The sequence below is a fragment of the Macaca thibetana genome, chromosome 9, assembly GCF_024542745.1.
Source record: "Macaca thibetana thibetana isolate TM-01 chromosome 9, ASM2454274v1, whole genome shotgun sequence".
NCBI lineage: Eukaryota > Metazoa > Chordata > Mammalia > Primates > Cercopithecidae > Macaca > Macaca thibetana.
The window spans coordinates 75,427,948-75,443,837 of NC_065586.1; the positions used below are offsets into that span (position 1 = coordinate 75,427,948).

General features: G+C 39.4%; 2 protein-coding genes across 4 annotated transcripts in view; both read right to left on the minus strand.

Annotated features, from left to right (window-relative positions):
* Positions 1–15,890, minus strand: part of PHYHIPL (phytanoyl-CoA 2-hydroxylase interacting protein like) — a 1,239,789-nt gene that overhangs the window by 998,578 nt on the left and 225,321 nt on the right. The gene's annotated exons all lie outside the window — the stretch shown is intronic.
* The window catches only part of CISD1 (CDGSH iron sulfur domain 1), a 1,082,448-nt gene that overhangs the window by 6,652 nt on the left and 1,059,906 nt on the right, over positions 1–15,890 (minus strand). For all 3 annotated transcript variants that reach the window (XM_050803091.1, XM_050803090.1, XM_050803092.1), the window contains exons 2-3: positions 15,678–15,826; positions 7,747–7,952 (exon numbers count right to left, since the gene is read on the minus strand). In XM_050803091.1, the coding sequence (XP_050659048.1) occupies positions 7,747–7,952; positions 15,678–15,708 (237 nt within the window). In that variant the 5' untranslated portion in view covers positions 15,709–15,826. The remainder of the gene's footprint in view (positions 1–7,746; positions 7,953–15,677; positions 15,827–15,890) is intronic.

Genomic DNA, 15,890 nt, shown 5'->3' on the forward strand with positions numbered 1-15,890 from the left:
CAAATCCTGGAAAAAGACTATAAATCAAATTTCCTTTATGTCCAGAAAACATCCTTTTATGTTTTTAACCTAATTTGAACACTACAAATCCCAAATATCTTTAAAAGTGGGGAAGAAAAGGTTAGAAGAAGCTGGAATAAAGGTTTAGTAGAAAAAACACTGGAGATCCTTGCTCTCCACCTGGAAAGCTAGCAATGCTATTTGGATCTTCATAAAAACACAAGATTTCTTTTTCATAGTCCCACATCTCAAGTTATGTCTCTGTTTTGAGGGTAATTCAAGGTAGAAAAAATGCTCCTCTTTGACTTATCTCTTCCACCTGAAACAATTTTCTTTTAAAGACTATCTTCCCTCTCTGAACTTTGTACTTTATATTAGTTTTGATTTTCTGTCCCAAGGAAGTTGCCTGGCACCATTTTGGCTCATCACCATAAACTGTCCAGAAAAATATGCTTGTTTTGGTTGAGAAAGAAAACTGAAGTAATGAGATTTTTTGAGACTACCCTAGAGATTATGACATTTTATACCATTCTTATGTACCTACTTCAGTAAACCTAAGACAGTAACTATAATATGAAATTAAGAGCTATTAATGAAGAGCTAAAAACAAAGAGAAATTAAGGTTTTTATAAGACTGTCTTTATGTGGATTGGCCAAGGAATGTCACCAACATTCAGAATATCGTTTTTATGAAGAAAGACTCAGTAAAACCCACTTCTAAGCCATTAACAGGATGGAGGATTTCTCTTTTTCCCCCAACACCCGCCCCCTCCCCAACAACAACAACAACAACAACAACAACAACAAAAAACAACCCAGGATCAAGCCTACTACCAATGACAAAAGTATCAAACTCAAATCTTCCACTGTAAATGAAAGAAAATGAGTCTAAATTGTCCAGTTGCATTTCATTTCAATTTCAGTTGAGCTCCTGATGTTAACCGGGAAGTCTTTCCTCTCTTTCTTCTTAGTCTGTATTCTTTTGCTGTCCTTGTTTGAACTGCCTCCTAGGTGGCCATAATACAACTCAGCAAATGATGTAACCAACCTGAAGTTGCAGGGAGAGGAATCTAGCAATACTACATCCCATAACCTTCCCTCTTACATCAGAGTCCTTTCATCTTTTTGTTTCGAAAGCAAGACTCTCTCTTCCTTTTTAAGGCTGCGTTTCACATCTGTGCTCTTACTCTCATTTCCTTCCAGCCTTTGTCAAGATACCACTGTCTCAAATACTATTTTTCCCTGTAGTCACTTTAATCATTTCCTCTATACTGGCTCATTTCATTCTCACTTCAAATATGGACAGCCCTTTTGTGAAATACAGTCGGCCCCATCTGTATCTGTGGGTTCCACATCCACGGATTCAACCAACTGCGGATAGAAAATACTCGCTAAAATAATTGTATGGGTACTGAGTATGTACACTTTTTTCTTTGTCATTCTTTTCTTTTCTTTTCTTTTTTTTTTTTGAGACGGAGTCTCGCTCTGCCGCCCAGGCTGGAGTGCAGTGGCCGGATCTCGGCTCACTGCAAGCTCCGCCTCCCGGGTTCACGCCATTCTCCTGCCTCAGCCTCCCGAGTAGTTGGGACTACAGGCGCCCGCCACCTCGCCCGGCTAGTTTTTTGTATTTTTTAGTAGAGATGGGGTTTCACCGTGTTAGCCAGGATGGTCTCGATCTCCTGACCTCGTGATCCGCCCGTCTCGGCCTCCCAAAGTGCTGGGATTACAGGCTTGAGCCACCGCGCCCGGCCCCTTGTCATTATTTTCTAAACAATACAGTATAACAACTATTTACATAGCCTTCACACTGTATTAGATATTATGTGTAATCAAGAGATGATATAATAATTTAAAGTATACAGGATTATGTGCATAGCTTATAGGCAAATACTGTCATTTTAAATCAGGGGCTTGAGCATTCTCATATTTTGGTATCCATGGGAGGTCCTGGAACCAATCCACGGTCACTGAGGGAAGACTGTACTATAAAATAAACCAATTTCTGGTCTGGACACAGTGGCTGACACCTGTAATCCCAGCACTCTGGGAGGCCAAGGTGGGTGGATCACTTGAGGTCAGGAGTTCAAGACCAGCCTGGCCAACATGGTGAAACCTCCTCTACTAAAAATACAAAAATTAGCCGGTCACAGTTGTGCATGCCTGTAATCACAGTTACTCAGGAGGTTGAAGCACGAGGATTGCTTGAACCCAAAAGGTGGAGGCTGCAGTGAGCTGAGATCACGCCACTGTACTCCAGCCTGGGTGACAGAGCGAGACTCTGTCTCAAGAAAAAGAAAAAAAAAAAAGCCAAGCCAATTTCTGAAACATCAGATGACATACCAATGCTGGCAAGAGAAGCACTGGACAAGAGGGAAGGATATGTTTTTTAAAAAAGTAATTTCTGCACATTACTAAGAAATCTGATTCATTGGTGTTGAGACACCTGCTCAAAATGTTACAGACACATAACAGGTTACTAGTGACTGCACCTTAAGAATGAATTAGAATTGAAGTTTGTATCGCATATAACATTTTTTCCATTGGTAAAATGATGTTTAAATTTTGTTATAAATACAACTGGTTTGTATGAGGGAAAAATTACTGACTATAAACTAAAGGTAGCCACTTAATCAAAGGTATTAATTAGTCTTTGTGAACTGGCATGCAAGTGTGTGACTTGGCACCTGTGTGATAACCTTAGAACCACAGGAATGTGGGGAGTTTCCAAAAGTGTCTGAAGAATATTAACATTTGTTAACTTGGATAATATTCAAAGCAAACTGTTAATTGATTAATGCAGGAATAAGTGCCCAAGATGCAATGAAAATTCAGAACTGACAAATTCAAGACACAAAGAGGATCACTAAATGGCATAAAAGATAAGCCAGAGGGGGAAAAAAAAAGGCAGGAGAAAACTGGAAATAAAATGACTGGTCTCATTCCCTCTCCTGAAGTTCACCTACGGGAAATGGCAGTCTCTGGCCTAACCATCTGGAAACTCTAAATTGTAAAATGAAAGAATAATCCTGGAATGTTCTGAATTATAAAGTCTAATATAAACATTTACACCACTAGTTTGTGTCCATTGGTGATTCTTCCCAAAATATTTGAGATCTTAGTTCATGAAAGCCCACATTTACTTCATTGGATTCTTTGCCCTCTGGGAAAACCGAATCAAAGCAAACACACTTTACTTGATCTCAAAGCCAAGCTGTAGTGTTCACTCAAGCAATTATCTTACTTTTCTTTCCATTCACTGTTGCATCTACTGAAATCTGACATAGACTTCTGTCATTTCTTTGTTAGTTAATTCACACTTTAACTCACTGGGATATAGCTTCTATTCTAATTACTCCGTTGAAATGACACCAAAAGGGCAATTGCTTAATCTAATAGTCTTGTCTATTCACGTAGCTGTCTTTGCATAGGCCAATGTTCAGTACTAAATCTTTGAAACTTTTCCCTCTTCTACTTTGAAGCTATGGTATTTTTAGTTTTATTCTAACCTCTCTGGCCCATTCCATCTCCTTAAATGGCTCTTGTGCCCTTTCCAAAATGCAGAAAATTCCCCAAGATTTCATATTTAGCCCTTGATTTTTATCCATATCAAAGATCAGTTGCATTCCTACACTTGACTCATCAGTTTTGCTGATCTATATCTCCAACCCTGATGTCTCACATTTCACGCTGTCTGCTGTGTATTTCCATTCAACTACCACCTCAAATTCGCTCTCTGAAGCAGAACTTATAGCTGTCCTGGAAAATTAGCCTTTCACCTCGAATCTCTTATTTCTGTTAATGGCATAACCCTCTTCTAATCCTACATGCTTAGATCCTTCAATGAGCTTTAGTTTTTCTCCCCTAGTCTTTCACACAGAAGTCAGTGCATCTGGCTGATCCTTTCCCCGAAATGTTTCATGTCTGCTCATTTGTCTCCATTTCCATAGCTAGCACCCTGGTAAAAGTATAACTCTATGTCTGAAACCCCTGTCAAGAAGCTCCCCATGTCTGGAGTCACAAACTCCTCACACTGTCCTCAAGACTCTCCTCAATTTAGATTTATTCCTTGGGGGGAGGGCAGTACAAGAACCAGACTAGATTCTTTATCCATTTCACCTTTGTTCACAAGTCCTTTCTTGCAGATTTTGAGAGTCTCCAATATATGCAGTTTATTCAAATGCTACCAATTTTTCTCAGAGCAATTTGACTCCCAAGTATATGACTATGCTTTCCCAGAAGATGTGGTCTATTTTTAATTAAGACACAAACAAACAAACAAACAAACAAAAACAGAGACTGGGTCTCACCATGTTGCCCAGGCTGGTCCTGAACTCCGGGCCTCAAGTGATCCTCCTGCCTTGGCATCTCAAAGTATTAGGATTACAGGTGTGAGCCACTGCATCCAGCCTTACGGTGTAATTTCTTCCTCTTAGCTTCCATTTATTTAGACCACTTACACTGCATGTACTATATACATCTGTGACATCTGTTTTACTCTTTAATGTTTCTCACGCATGCACATATAGTAGATAGTAAATGAACTACTGAAGATCACTGACTAAAGAACTATAAAACTCCAACTTAGAAATTCCACAATTTCTAGATGTATTACTTTACTATTTTCCAGTAACCCCACTAGTACTTATCAACAATTCCAAATTCCAAATGAATAGTGCTCTTCATAATTTGTTGTAATGGGCCTATTAATTTTTGGTTTATATTCAATATACTCATCAAGGAGTTTTTGAACAAAATGGCATAACCTAAGTACTTTATCATTGGATTGTACAACAGCAAACCTATTGGGAGAAAGGAGTGAGATATGCTTTCTAGTGTGCGTTCAGTAACCCTTATCTGAAATACTTGGTCATAAGAAAATGAAAAGAAAATGTTTAGGACCAGAAGAGTTTTGGATTTCAGATTTTTTCAACTTTTGAAATGTTTGCATATCCCTAATGAGGTTATCTTTGGGGATGGGATCCAAGCCTAAACATAAAATTTACTTATGTTTTATATATACCTTATACACGTAGCCTGAAAGTAATTTTTTTTTTTTTTTTTTTTGAGATGGAGTCTTGCTCTGTCGCCCAGGCTGGAGTACGGTGGCTAGATCTCGGCTCACGGCAAGCTCCGCCTCCCAGGTTCATGCCTTTCTCCCGCCTCTGCTTCCCAAGTAGCTGAGACTACAGGTGTCCGCCACCACACCCAGCTAACCTTTTGTATTTTTAGTGGAGACGGGGTTTCACCGTGTTAGCCGGGAGCCGATCTCCTGACCCTCGTGATCCACCTGTCTCGGCCTCCCAAAGTGCTGGGATTACAGGTGCAAGCCACTGCGCCCAGCCGCTTGAAAGTAATTTCATACACTATTTTACACAGTTTTGTGAATGAAACAAAGTTTGTATACAATGAACCATCAGAAAGCAAAAGTGTCACCATCTCAGTCACACATGTGGACAATCTGTGGTTATCTTGCATCACCATCATTCCCGACTACGAATTTATATGCTACTGATAAGCAAACATTTTCTTGCATGTATTCACATGTGAGTACTTAACAGTAAAAAACATACCATACCATTAATTCAGTTAAAAAAAAAAGTGCTCCGGGAAATTAAGCAGCATAGTAGCACCACCAGAATACCGACATCAGCAGCTGGGGGGGCCTTTTTTTCCCTTTGGGTCACTGAATTAACTGTGTCCTGTGTGCCTCTGTTTTGACTTCAACTGGTGAACCGTCACATGAGGTCAGGTGTGGAATTTTCCACTTGTGGTATCATGTCAGTGTTCAAAATATTTCAAATTTTTGAGCCTTTCAGATTTCAAATTTTTGGATTATTTGGATTAGAGAAATCCAAATAAGAAGGTACAGCTTAGCCTGTACCTAGTATGTGGCTTCTTCCATATTTGTGACAAGTTATTTGTGAAAATGACCCTCTACTATGGGAAGAGATCTCAAACATAATGTGCTTTCAGAAACAGATACATCGTTTTTATTGATTTTTTTGAGGGCCCTTTAACATCATTTTTTTTTTTTTTTGTAAAATCCATTGTATTTTATTTTTTGAGACAGGGTCTCACTCTGTTGCTGGAATGCAGTGTGGTGCAATCACAGCTAACTGTAGCCTCAATCTCCTGGGCTCAAGTGATCTTCCTGCTTCAGTTTCTTGAATAGCTGGGACTACAGAGGCATGCCACCATGCCTGGCTATTTTTTTTTTTCAAGAGATGGTCTCACTATGTTGCCCAGGCTGCTCTTGAACTAATGGGCTCAAGTGATCTGCCTCAGCCACCCAAAGTGCTGGGATTACAGGTGTGAGACACCACACCCTGCTGAAATTCATTTTATTTGAATGCTAAGAGTGGTAGTACAGTTTTTATACCATGTTTCTCACAACACACCAGAAATCCCAAAGCCATTCGGTGTACAAATCCTTTTGAGATGCTTGAGACAGTATAGTCTCGCTCTGTAGCCCAGGCTGGAGTGCAGTGGCCGGATCTCGGCTCACTGCAAGCTCCGCCTACCGGGTTTACGCCATTCTCCTGCCTCAGCCTCCCGAGTAGCTGAGACTACAGGCGCCCGCCACCTCGCCCGGCTAGTTTTTTGTATTTTTTAGTAGAGACGGGGTTTCACCGTGTTAGCCAGGATGGTCTCGATCTCCTGACCTCGTGATCCACCCGTCTCGGCCTCCCAAAGTGCTGGGATTACAGGCTTGAGCCACCGCGCCCGGCCTACTACTAGCTGCCATCATGTCTAAAACCTGCAGGTTTCACAGATGACACTTCCAAAAGGGACTTGATAAAACACAATTCTCATATAAGAAAATAAGATTTTAGGATCCTATATTGTTAGATATTTAACTGGAGGAGTTGCAGCTGAAAGAAGGTATAGGACATTTACCAGGTAAGTTTTTACAGGTAATTTTAAAGAAGTTTCTTTTCAAATTTCTAACACTTGTCTTAGTATCCGGTGTTTGAAAGCTCAAAAAAATATTTTACTTCTTTTGCTTCTCTTTGTGATTAGGCTGTACACTTCACTTCCTGGGACAGTGGAAGCTAAGAAATCCTAAGAGCAAATTAAAGGGATTTTTCTCTTTTCTTTGGCCAAGAATATGGTTAAATCTGCCTGAATTCGATGAAGGTACAATGTAATTCTACTGCATACTGGTTAGATATTTTAGAAAATATATTCCTTTAAGAGCGTATGGAAGACAAAGAAGAATAGGATTCCAAAAAAAAGAAAAAGAATGAAAGAATGAAAGAATGAAAGAAAGAAGGAAGGAAGGAAGGAAGGAAGGAAGGAAGGAAGGAAGGAAGGAAAGAAAGAAAGAAAGAAAGAAAGAAAGAAAGAAAGAAAGAAAGAAAGAAAGAAAGAAAGAAAGAAAGAAAGAAAGAAAGAAAGAAAGAAAGAAAGAAAGAAAGAAGGAAAGAAGGAAAGAAGGAAAGAAAGAAAGAAAGAAGGAAAGAAAAAGAAAGGGGATATTATAACAGGTCAGGCGTGGTGGCTTATGCCTGTAATCCCAGTTACTCAGTGGTTGAGGCACAAGAATCGCTTGAACCCAGAGGTGGAGGTTGCAGTGAGCCGAGATCCCACCACTGCACTCCCACCTGGATGACAGAATAGACTCTGTCTCAACAACAACAAAAAAGGGATATCATAACAATATCTGGTGATACAAGTCTGACAGAATAATTTAAAAGGAAATATAACATTAAAAATGGTACTGTATGAAGGAATGGCTTTCCTCACCTTTTTGGACCTCCAACAACGGCAGTACACAGCTTTATCTCCCAAATCCTCCATGTCAAAAGCATGTACTATCTTGGGGTTGTCTTTCTGGATGTGAAGGTTTATCATAGCTTTATTTCGATGATCTTTAACATAAAATCTTTTGTAAGCTAGATAACCAATTGCAGCTGTCCCAGCAGCAATGGTAACTGCTGCGATCCATTCAACTAGAGCAGGGAAGGAAAAAAAATAATTATCAAAACCAAAATATACACTAATAATATCACATGAATGTTCAGAAAATCCAGTTTTTGAGTATTAAGCATCCTAATAGTCCAAGGCTTTTAATGTTAACAAAATGACCAGAAAACACTGGTATAATAGTCCTTTGTTATGACTTTCCCTGGCCCTTACTGAAGCAATTGTGTATTTTCTGCTGAGTGATGACAGCTACATTAAGAAGAAGAAACTTAAAATTATTATTTTAGAGCTGGAGTTAAAAAAACCCAAAGCTCAATAATCATTTAAAAAGTGTTTATAAGTAGATTTTAAATAACATGTGAACTTGCAGGTACCTATTGCTTAAAAAAAAGAAAAAGCCCTGAAACATAAAAATTCAGATTACAAATAACATTTTGTTATGTTAACAAAATGACTCATTTGAGTTTAAATAGTAAGATCCCTTAGTGATTTTTAAATGATTTAATCTACCAAAACTCAGTTGTAACTATTGCAGAAAGCTATAAGAGAAATGATACCCAAAGAAACAAACAAAATAAAACCACCCTTAATGTTAAACACTCAAAGGAATATATGTGGCAGGATTCCAGGTTTCAAAGTCATTCTGCATTCAAAAGGCCTTTTTAAAAAATTTTCAAAGTGTTTTCTCATTAAAATAAAAATCAGAATGTACTAACTTCATTTTTTGTAGAAAACATGATTAATATAAGTATAGTTATATTCTCATTTAATAAATTCTAAATTTACTTTCCTATAAAATTCATTTTGAATTTAATGGCATTATTCTGCTTTCTAATAATAAAAACTGTTTGACTAACAAGCCATCTAGTTATTCTTTTCAAGCAGCTTTTCAAGTCTTTAGAAACTCAAGGGCTTAACAACTACCCCAGCTCCAGGCAATGATGGAGAGAAGAAAGTTCTGCATAATCTGGTTAGCCTCAGCCTCAGAGGAGAGTTGTCTATTCCCAGCATGGAGTGGGCTGCAGGAAGAAGTTGAACAGGGGTCAGGATAAACACACTGGACTCCTTCCCAGCACTTCCTGAGTCAGATCTTCAGTGTTTGAAATAAGTTCCCAGACTATCAAATAAAACCCTAGAGAGATAAGTACAAAAAAAACACATTCCGAGGCCAAATAAAAACACATAATGAATAATTAGTTGTATACTTTACTTGCACTATTGAGTCAAATTTCTTATTTCACCATACCTAATAGTACCTTACATAAAACTGGAGCTCAGTCTTCTAAAACTGTAATAGAAAGGATCATTCTCATCTCTTGTATCTTGGTCTTCTTTTCTAGTTTATTTAATAATTTAGACTTTATCTAAATTATTCCTGCATCTTGCTCATCTCGTAAGAGAGCATAATTTCCGCCTTTTCTGGTTTATCCTCGCTTTCTAATTAACGTGTTCCTTGGATTTTATTTTCAACCACGGTAGTACTTTTCTTAACAAATTAATTTATACTGTTTTCCTTCCCATAACATTTCCATTCTTTCTTGCTATAATTCCCTAATAAACATTGACATTTCGTCTTTCCCAGGTCCTGCATGACTGAGAAGACAAGTTAATATATCATCTGACAGCTTCAAACCTTTGGCTTCATCAGAAGACGTTTTTTAAGTAGGTACACATTATGTGTAGATTTATCTCAAATTTTAGTGCCACTTCATGGTATTACCCTGTGGTTATTGCAAGCAGGTCTGCAACTTTGCTATGACTTCTAGCTAGATTCATGATCTTCCTTTCTAATGTTATTTACCATGGAACTTTCTTGAGAAAACATTCCCTCTGCCAGGAGCTGTAGCAATCCACTTCTTAGCTAATGGAAAGCCACTCTGAATAGCTAATGTACCTATCACAAAATGGGCTAAAATGCTGCTTTGCATAGTATTGCACCATAACATTTGCTGAACATCGTCTTTAGTACAAACTTAAAGGGGGGCAATATCCTAAAAGAATAAAATAACTTCCTTAATGCTGTTGATTTTAGTTATACTTTTCTTTTTAGGTGAATTATAAAGTACTTCATAACATATTTGTTGGGATGGTACCCACATATTGCAAAAAGTCCTGAGATCCAAAGAACTACAATTGGCTAGTATTAATTTGTTTCATGATCTAAAAAGAGAATACTATAGGAATTTCTACTTGAAACCCATCATGATAGGTGAAAACAATCTCTCCTAGTCATTAAAACATTCTTCTTGCATTCTTTTTTCTCATATAATTTACCAACTGCACCCACAGGTGACTTTTTTTAAGCTTTACCTCCCTTGGATTTTGTGATGGTGGGAGAGATGACAGAATAACTGACATGGAAAAGGGGTAACACCAAAGGCATCATTGAAAGAAATGGAAACTGACTCCAGATCCCCAAGACTAGCTGCCCCATGGGGGCATCAAAACACACATGGGGAATCAAAACACACACTTTGTGCTCTACCCCCTACTCCCCAGCAAGGGTCACTTGTGACCCTGTGCAAATGTCACAGTACCATGTGTTCGAGCAAAATAGCTTTGTATTTGCTCTGAGGTTTTGAGAAAACAATTCCCATTTCTTTTATTTTTTCCCTTCCCAAATTCTAATTCTCTAATCTCATTAGGGACAAATGCAATAGTTCTCAGAAGTTTAAAAAAAAAATGTTGCTATTTTATCATTTCATGACTGCAGCCTGAATCAGTCTTTTCTGGCAAAAAGCTGTGGATGCCACTGACAACTCTAAAGGAAAAGGAAATTATACACAGACAGACGGATATTTCTGTTGGCACCTTTCAGATACTGGTTCAGACTTGGGATCTAGAAAAAATCTGGAGCATTCTTTGTTTTTCTCTTTTTTTGGAGACAGAGTTTCTACTGCCCAAGCTAGGGTATAGTGGCGGGATCCCGGCTTCATTGCAACCTCCAACTCCCAGGTTCAAGGGATTCTCCTGCCTCAGCCTCCTGAGTAGCTGGGATAACAGGTATGCACCACCACACCTGGCTAATTTTTTGTATTTTTTTTTTTTTTTTTTAGTAGAAACGGGGTTTTACCATGTTGGCCAGGCTGGTCTTGAACTCCTGGCCGCAAGTGATCCACCAACTTCGGCCTCCCAAAGTGCTGGGATTAGAGGTGTGAGCCATGGCACTCAGCCCCTGAGCATTATTTCTGCCTCTTCTGGATTACCCTCACTTTTTTTTTTTTTTTTTGAGATGGAGTCTTGCTCTGTTGCCCAGGCTGGAGTGCAATGGCACAATCTCAGCTCACTGCAACCTCCGCCTCCCGGGTTCAAGCAATTCTCCTCCCTCAGCTTCCCGAATAGCTGGGATTACAGGTGCTCACCACCATGCCTGGCTAATTTTTGAATTTTTAGTAGAGACGGGGTTTCACCATGTTGGCCGGGCTGGTCTTGAACTCCTGACCTCAGGTGATCCGCCTGCCTCGGACTCCCAAAGTGCTGAGATTACAGGCATGAGCCACCATGCCCAGCCTTCGCTTTTCTTTTCTATAGACATTTCTCAAGGAACAGTTAATTCCTGTAATTAGGTCAAACCCCACCCTACCAGACCTTGTGTAACCGTGCTTTGTATCTACACAAATACCATTAAAGATCACAAATGTTGAGAAAGGTAACACTTCTAATAATTTCTAAATAATCCTCCCATTTGCTTATTCTTCCATTGGCGTACTATTGTACAATACTTGGTTTTCTCTTTAAAATTATTCAGAGAGAGAGAAAACATGGACTTGTTCCCAAACTCAACAGCCTTGTTTACAACCCAATCTTTGGCTTTTTTTTTTTTTTTTACCGTGAGCATTATTTTGCTTTAACTTAGGAATCTCTCTCAGCTTCTTTTACCTTAGCCCCTTTTCTGCTCTAAACTGCCCTCTCCAGCCAACCATCAACTGCCATAGAATCATAATGTTTCTCCTCTTCTGTCAGGAGAGGGGGAGGGGAGCTGTGTTTAAACCTTTCCTTCCCTTAGATCTCCCATAGGCTGGTAATTTTTTTTTTTCACAAGGCCTGGCATATAAGTGGTATTCAATAATGTTGGTTGAGTCAAAAGAAATAATGTATGACTACATTAAATTTGCAATTCCTATGTGCAATTTTTTTGTCCTTACACTGCATCGCTCTTACACTAAATGACTTATCTTTACCTTCTTCTTAACCTGCTGTATCAGGGTGTGGAATTTACTCTCTGATACATATGTTAAAAACAAACAAACAAAAAACTTCAGGCATATATAAGAAGCTATGTTTAAAAAAACTTTATTATGGACCATTTCAGACACACAAAGGGAATACTATAATGAACCCCATTTACCCTCAACTAGCTCTAACAACCAACCATCAATTTGGCCAATCTATAGCTCCAAACTCCCCCCTTATTTTTCTTTTTTTTTTTTTTTTTAGACAGAGTCTCGCACCGTTGCCCAGGCTAGAGTGCAGTGGCGTGATCTCAGCTCACTGCAACCTCTGCCTCCCGGGTTCAAGCAATTCTCGTGCCTCAGCCACCCAAGTAGCTGGGACTACAGGTATGTGCCACCATGCCTGGCTAATTTTTTGTATTTTTTGTAGAGATGGGGTTTCATCATGTTGTCCAGACTGATCTCGAACTTCTGACCTCATGATCTGCCTGCCTCGGCCTCCCAAAGTGCTGGGATTACAGGCGTGAGCCACCGCGCCCAGCCCTCTTATTTTTCATTTATTGTTTATAACTTACAGGAGCTATCCCCTTTATTTTCAGTATGATCCATACATTCCTTTTCAGACAAAAACAAACCCTTAAATAGTGACTTTAAATGACTTGGTGAATTTAGTGAACCAAAACAATATTTTCCTATGTTGAGGTTAAATGAATTAGAAAATTAGTTTCAATAAAATACACAAGAATACAAAAGAGATAAGAATTTATGAAATGTAATTTTGGTTACAAGCATTGTAATGATCAGAGTTTGGGACAGATAACGAAATACAAGATGAAGAGACAAATCCCTATGTTGCAACTTGAGGGTAAATTAAAAAAAAGTGATTTCAGGGGAAGGCAGGTTAAGGAAGGCCTTTTAAAATTATCTGGTTTAGTTGGCTTTTTTTTTTTTTTAAAGATGAGGGTGAATTATGAGTGACTTTAGGCTGAAGAGAAGAAAATCTTCATGAGGCGCTAAATATTTACGAGCAACAGGTATCACTGAGGCAAAGATTTAAGTAAAATAAAACGGCATCTGGAGGACATGGAGAGAGAACAGCCAAAGAGTTAACATCTTCCTTGCAAACAGAAGGGAAAGGGTTAAGGGTGAAAGCAATCAATGAGTGCTAGAGTTATCAAGGAGCAGGATGATGTTCAGAAAGGTCATCTATTTGGATATGAGGAAGAATCATAAGAGACTGGACAAGTAGGCAGTGAAGGCCACTTAGTACTAGAAAATATAATAAACTAATGGTCTTATCGACCATACTGGTATGAAGAGCTATCTCAGTGATCAGGATCTTAAGAGTATTTCGGTTCCAATCATTCATTCTCATTGCCTCTGTGCAATTCCAGTCCTGGCCTTGTCCCCGTAAAATTTTATTTATAAACTACCTTTTATTTTTCTTCTGAAGATGAACAAGAGTTATGCATATATGTACACACTTTATATTTAACATATATTTATATAGTGCTTACCATTGTCATATATCATTCTAAGCCCTTTATAATTACAAATTCATTTAATTGAGAAGAGACATGGTATCTTCCCTCAATTAAAAGATCTAAATTGATTTTCAATCCGTAGGAATAAATTTGGTTTAAAGTTTGAGAGTAGAACCAAACTTGTGTGATCTAAACATTAAAAGTTAAATCGCTTTGACATTCTCTGTCCCTACCCTGCCTACTTACTACTATATTGAGGAGGGAAGTGTTGATAGAAGAGATTTACACAGGCTTTTGGCCTCTCCCTACAGTCCTCATGACAACCTGTATGCTTTTTGGTGAAATAAAAGAGTAGTCATGGCAGGGTGTGGTGTCTCACATACGTAATCCCAGCACTTTGGGAAGCCAGGGGACCAAGGAGAAAGGATGGCTTGAGCCCAGGAGTTCAAAGTTGCAGTGAGCTATGATCACAACACTGTACTCCAGCTTGGGCCACGAGTGAGAGACTCTGTCTCAAAAAATAGATCATAGTCACTCCTCATAACAAAGCTGAATACTTCCAGTTGAAGCCAATAACCTACTTCAGTGATTTCCTATTCCTTAGGCAATGGAAAATGATTGGGAAAGTTGCCTTTGAATTCCTCTGTGGTTAGACTTGAAAAACAAAACAAAACAAAAAAACTTGTTTAAAAAAGAAATCTTGCAGACTAGCCTGCAGATAGTGGTAAGTCCTAGGGGTTCACCTGTTTCACATTTCAGTAATATGCAACCTAAATAACGTTTAGTGTTCATGTACATAAAAAGATCCCACATTTTAAACACACACTGTGGAATCTTTTGGTCCACCTCAAACATGTGCAGTCTTCCTGTAAAATTAAAAGTATCAGCGGCACAAGTCACACGAACATCTCATTTCACAAGTCTTACTCCCAAGAGAACAGTTTTCCAAAAAACAAAAACAAAAATCACACCCTATTTTAAATGCACCAAGCTGCCTCTATTAAAAAAGTCTCAAGATAAGTATCCTTTAATATAATTTTTGCAAATAATAATCTCTATATCATTAGTAACTTCGAAATGTCATGGAATATCACCCTTACTTAGCCAGGTAAATTTTGTCAACAGAAGTGGAACTCTCCAATTTTTGGAAACTACCTATTAAAAAAATAGGGCTCAGGTTAGTAGGGACTTTACATTACCTGGCACTACAGATGCTCAATATTTACTGAACGTATTTTTAATTAACCTCTGGACAATCTCTTTGCCTTTACTCAAAACCTTGCGAAGTGGTGTTTTATAGAGGGACAAAGATCACACATACCGTGTGTCTGGTACACAGTATTGTATTAACAACTATAACATCACCAAGAATGGTTATAAAGTGAAACTCCACACTAAATGACTGCTTATAAAGTCTCCTAATTTTATTATAAGGGACTTTCTGCGAAATACTGTTTCCAAACGCTAAGTACTAGCATTGGGGAAAGAAGACTCAGAAAGCTGAAGGTTCAACGAAGGCGGGTTTCAATTCTTTATCCTGGACTACTGCCACCGAGTGCCAGATGCCAGGGGCATAACAAAAAACCGGGAAAACTGAAGACCTCGGATTGGGTTTCATCCCTGGAAAAAAAAAATCTGCAAAACTAAGATGTGATTAGTCATGCAATGCTTCAGGATTGCAGGAAATCGACGTTGTGGCCCGACGCTGACTGAAACAGGAGAAGGGTAAACAGGTTTGCTGTTGTTTTCTCCCACCTTTCCTTTCTTTCCAGGCTCTGTGACTTAAGGATATGAAAGCGTCTTAGAAGAGAACAAGAAAAGCTAGCGGCGCGGTCATTTGGTGTTAGGGTTTGGCTAGTTGGGGGAAACGTGGACTCTGGTCTCGCATGGCCCCAAACCATCAATCCATCCCTGACCTCGCCCCCCTTCCCTATCCCGGCCGGAGCCCGCAGCCGGGCCGAGCACTTGCCCTTCTGCATCTCAAGGTTATAGGACCGGCGGGCGTGTAGGGCAGCGGTAAAACAACCCAGCTGAGCTGCGGGCGCAGCAACCGGTGAGCCTCACCAGCCTCACCCGCTCCCAGGCCCCACTTCACCTCGTACGCTGGAACTGGAAGTCAGACTCATGGCGCCGTCGCTTGCAAGGCGTGTGCACTAGGATACCGAGCACAAACGGGTTCGCGCGGCCGGCGAGACTAAAGGTGCCAGTGCCGTACTAAGGGCACCGACTCCGCGCTGCTACCGCGCAGGCGCCGCGGCGGGTCGTAAGCACGTGTGTGAGCTCGACCCTGGTAGGTGCTGAGCATGCG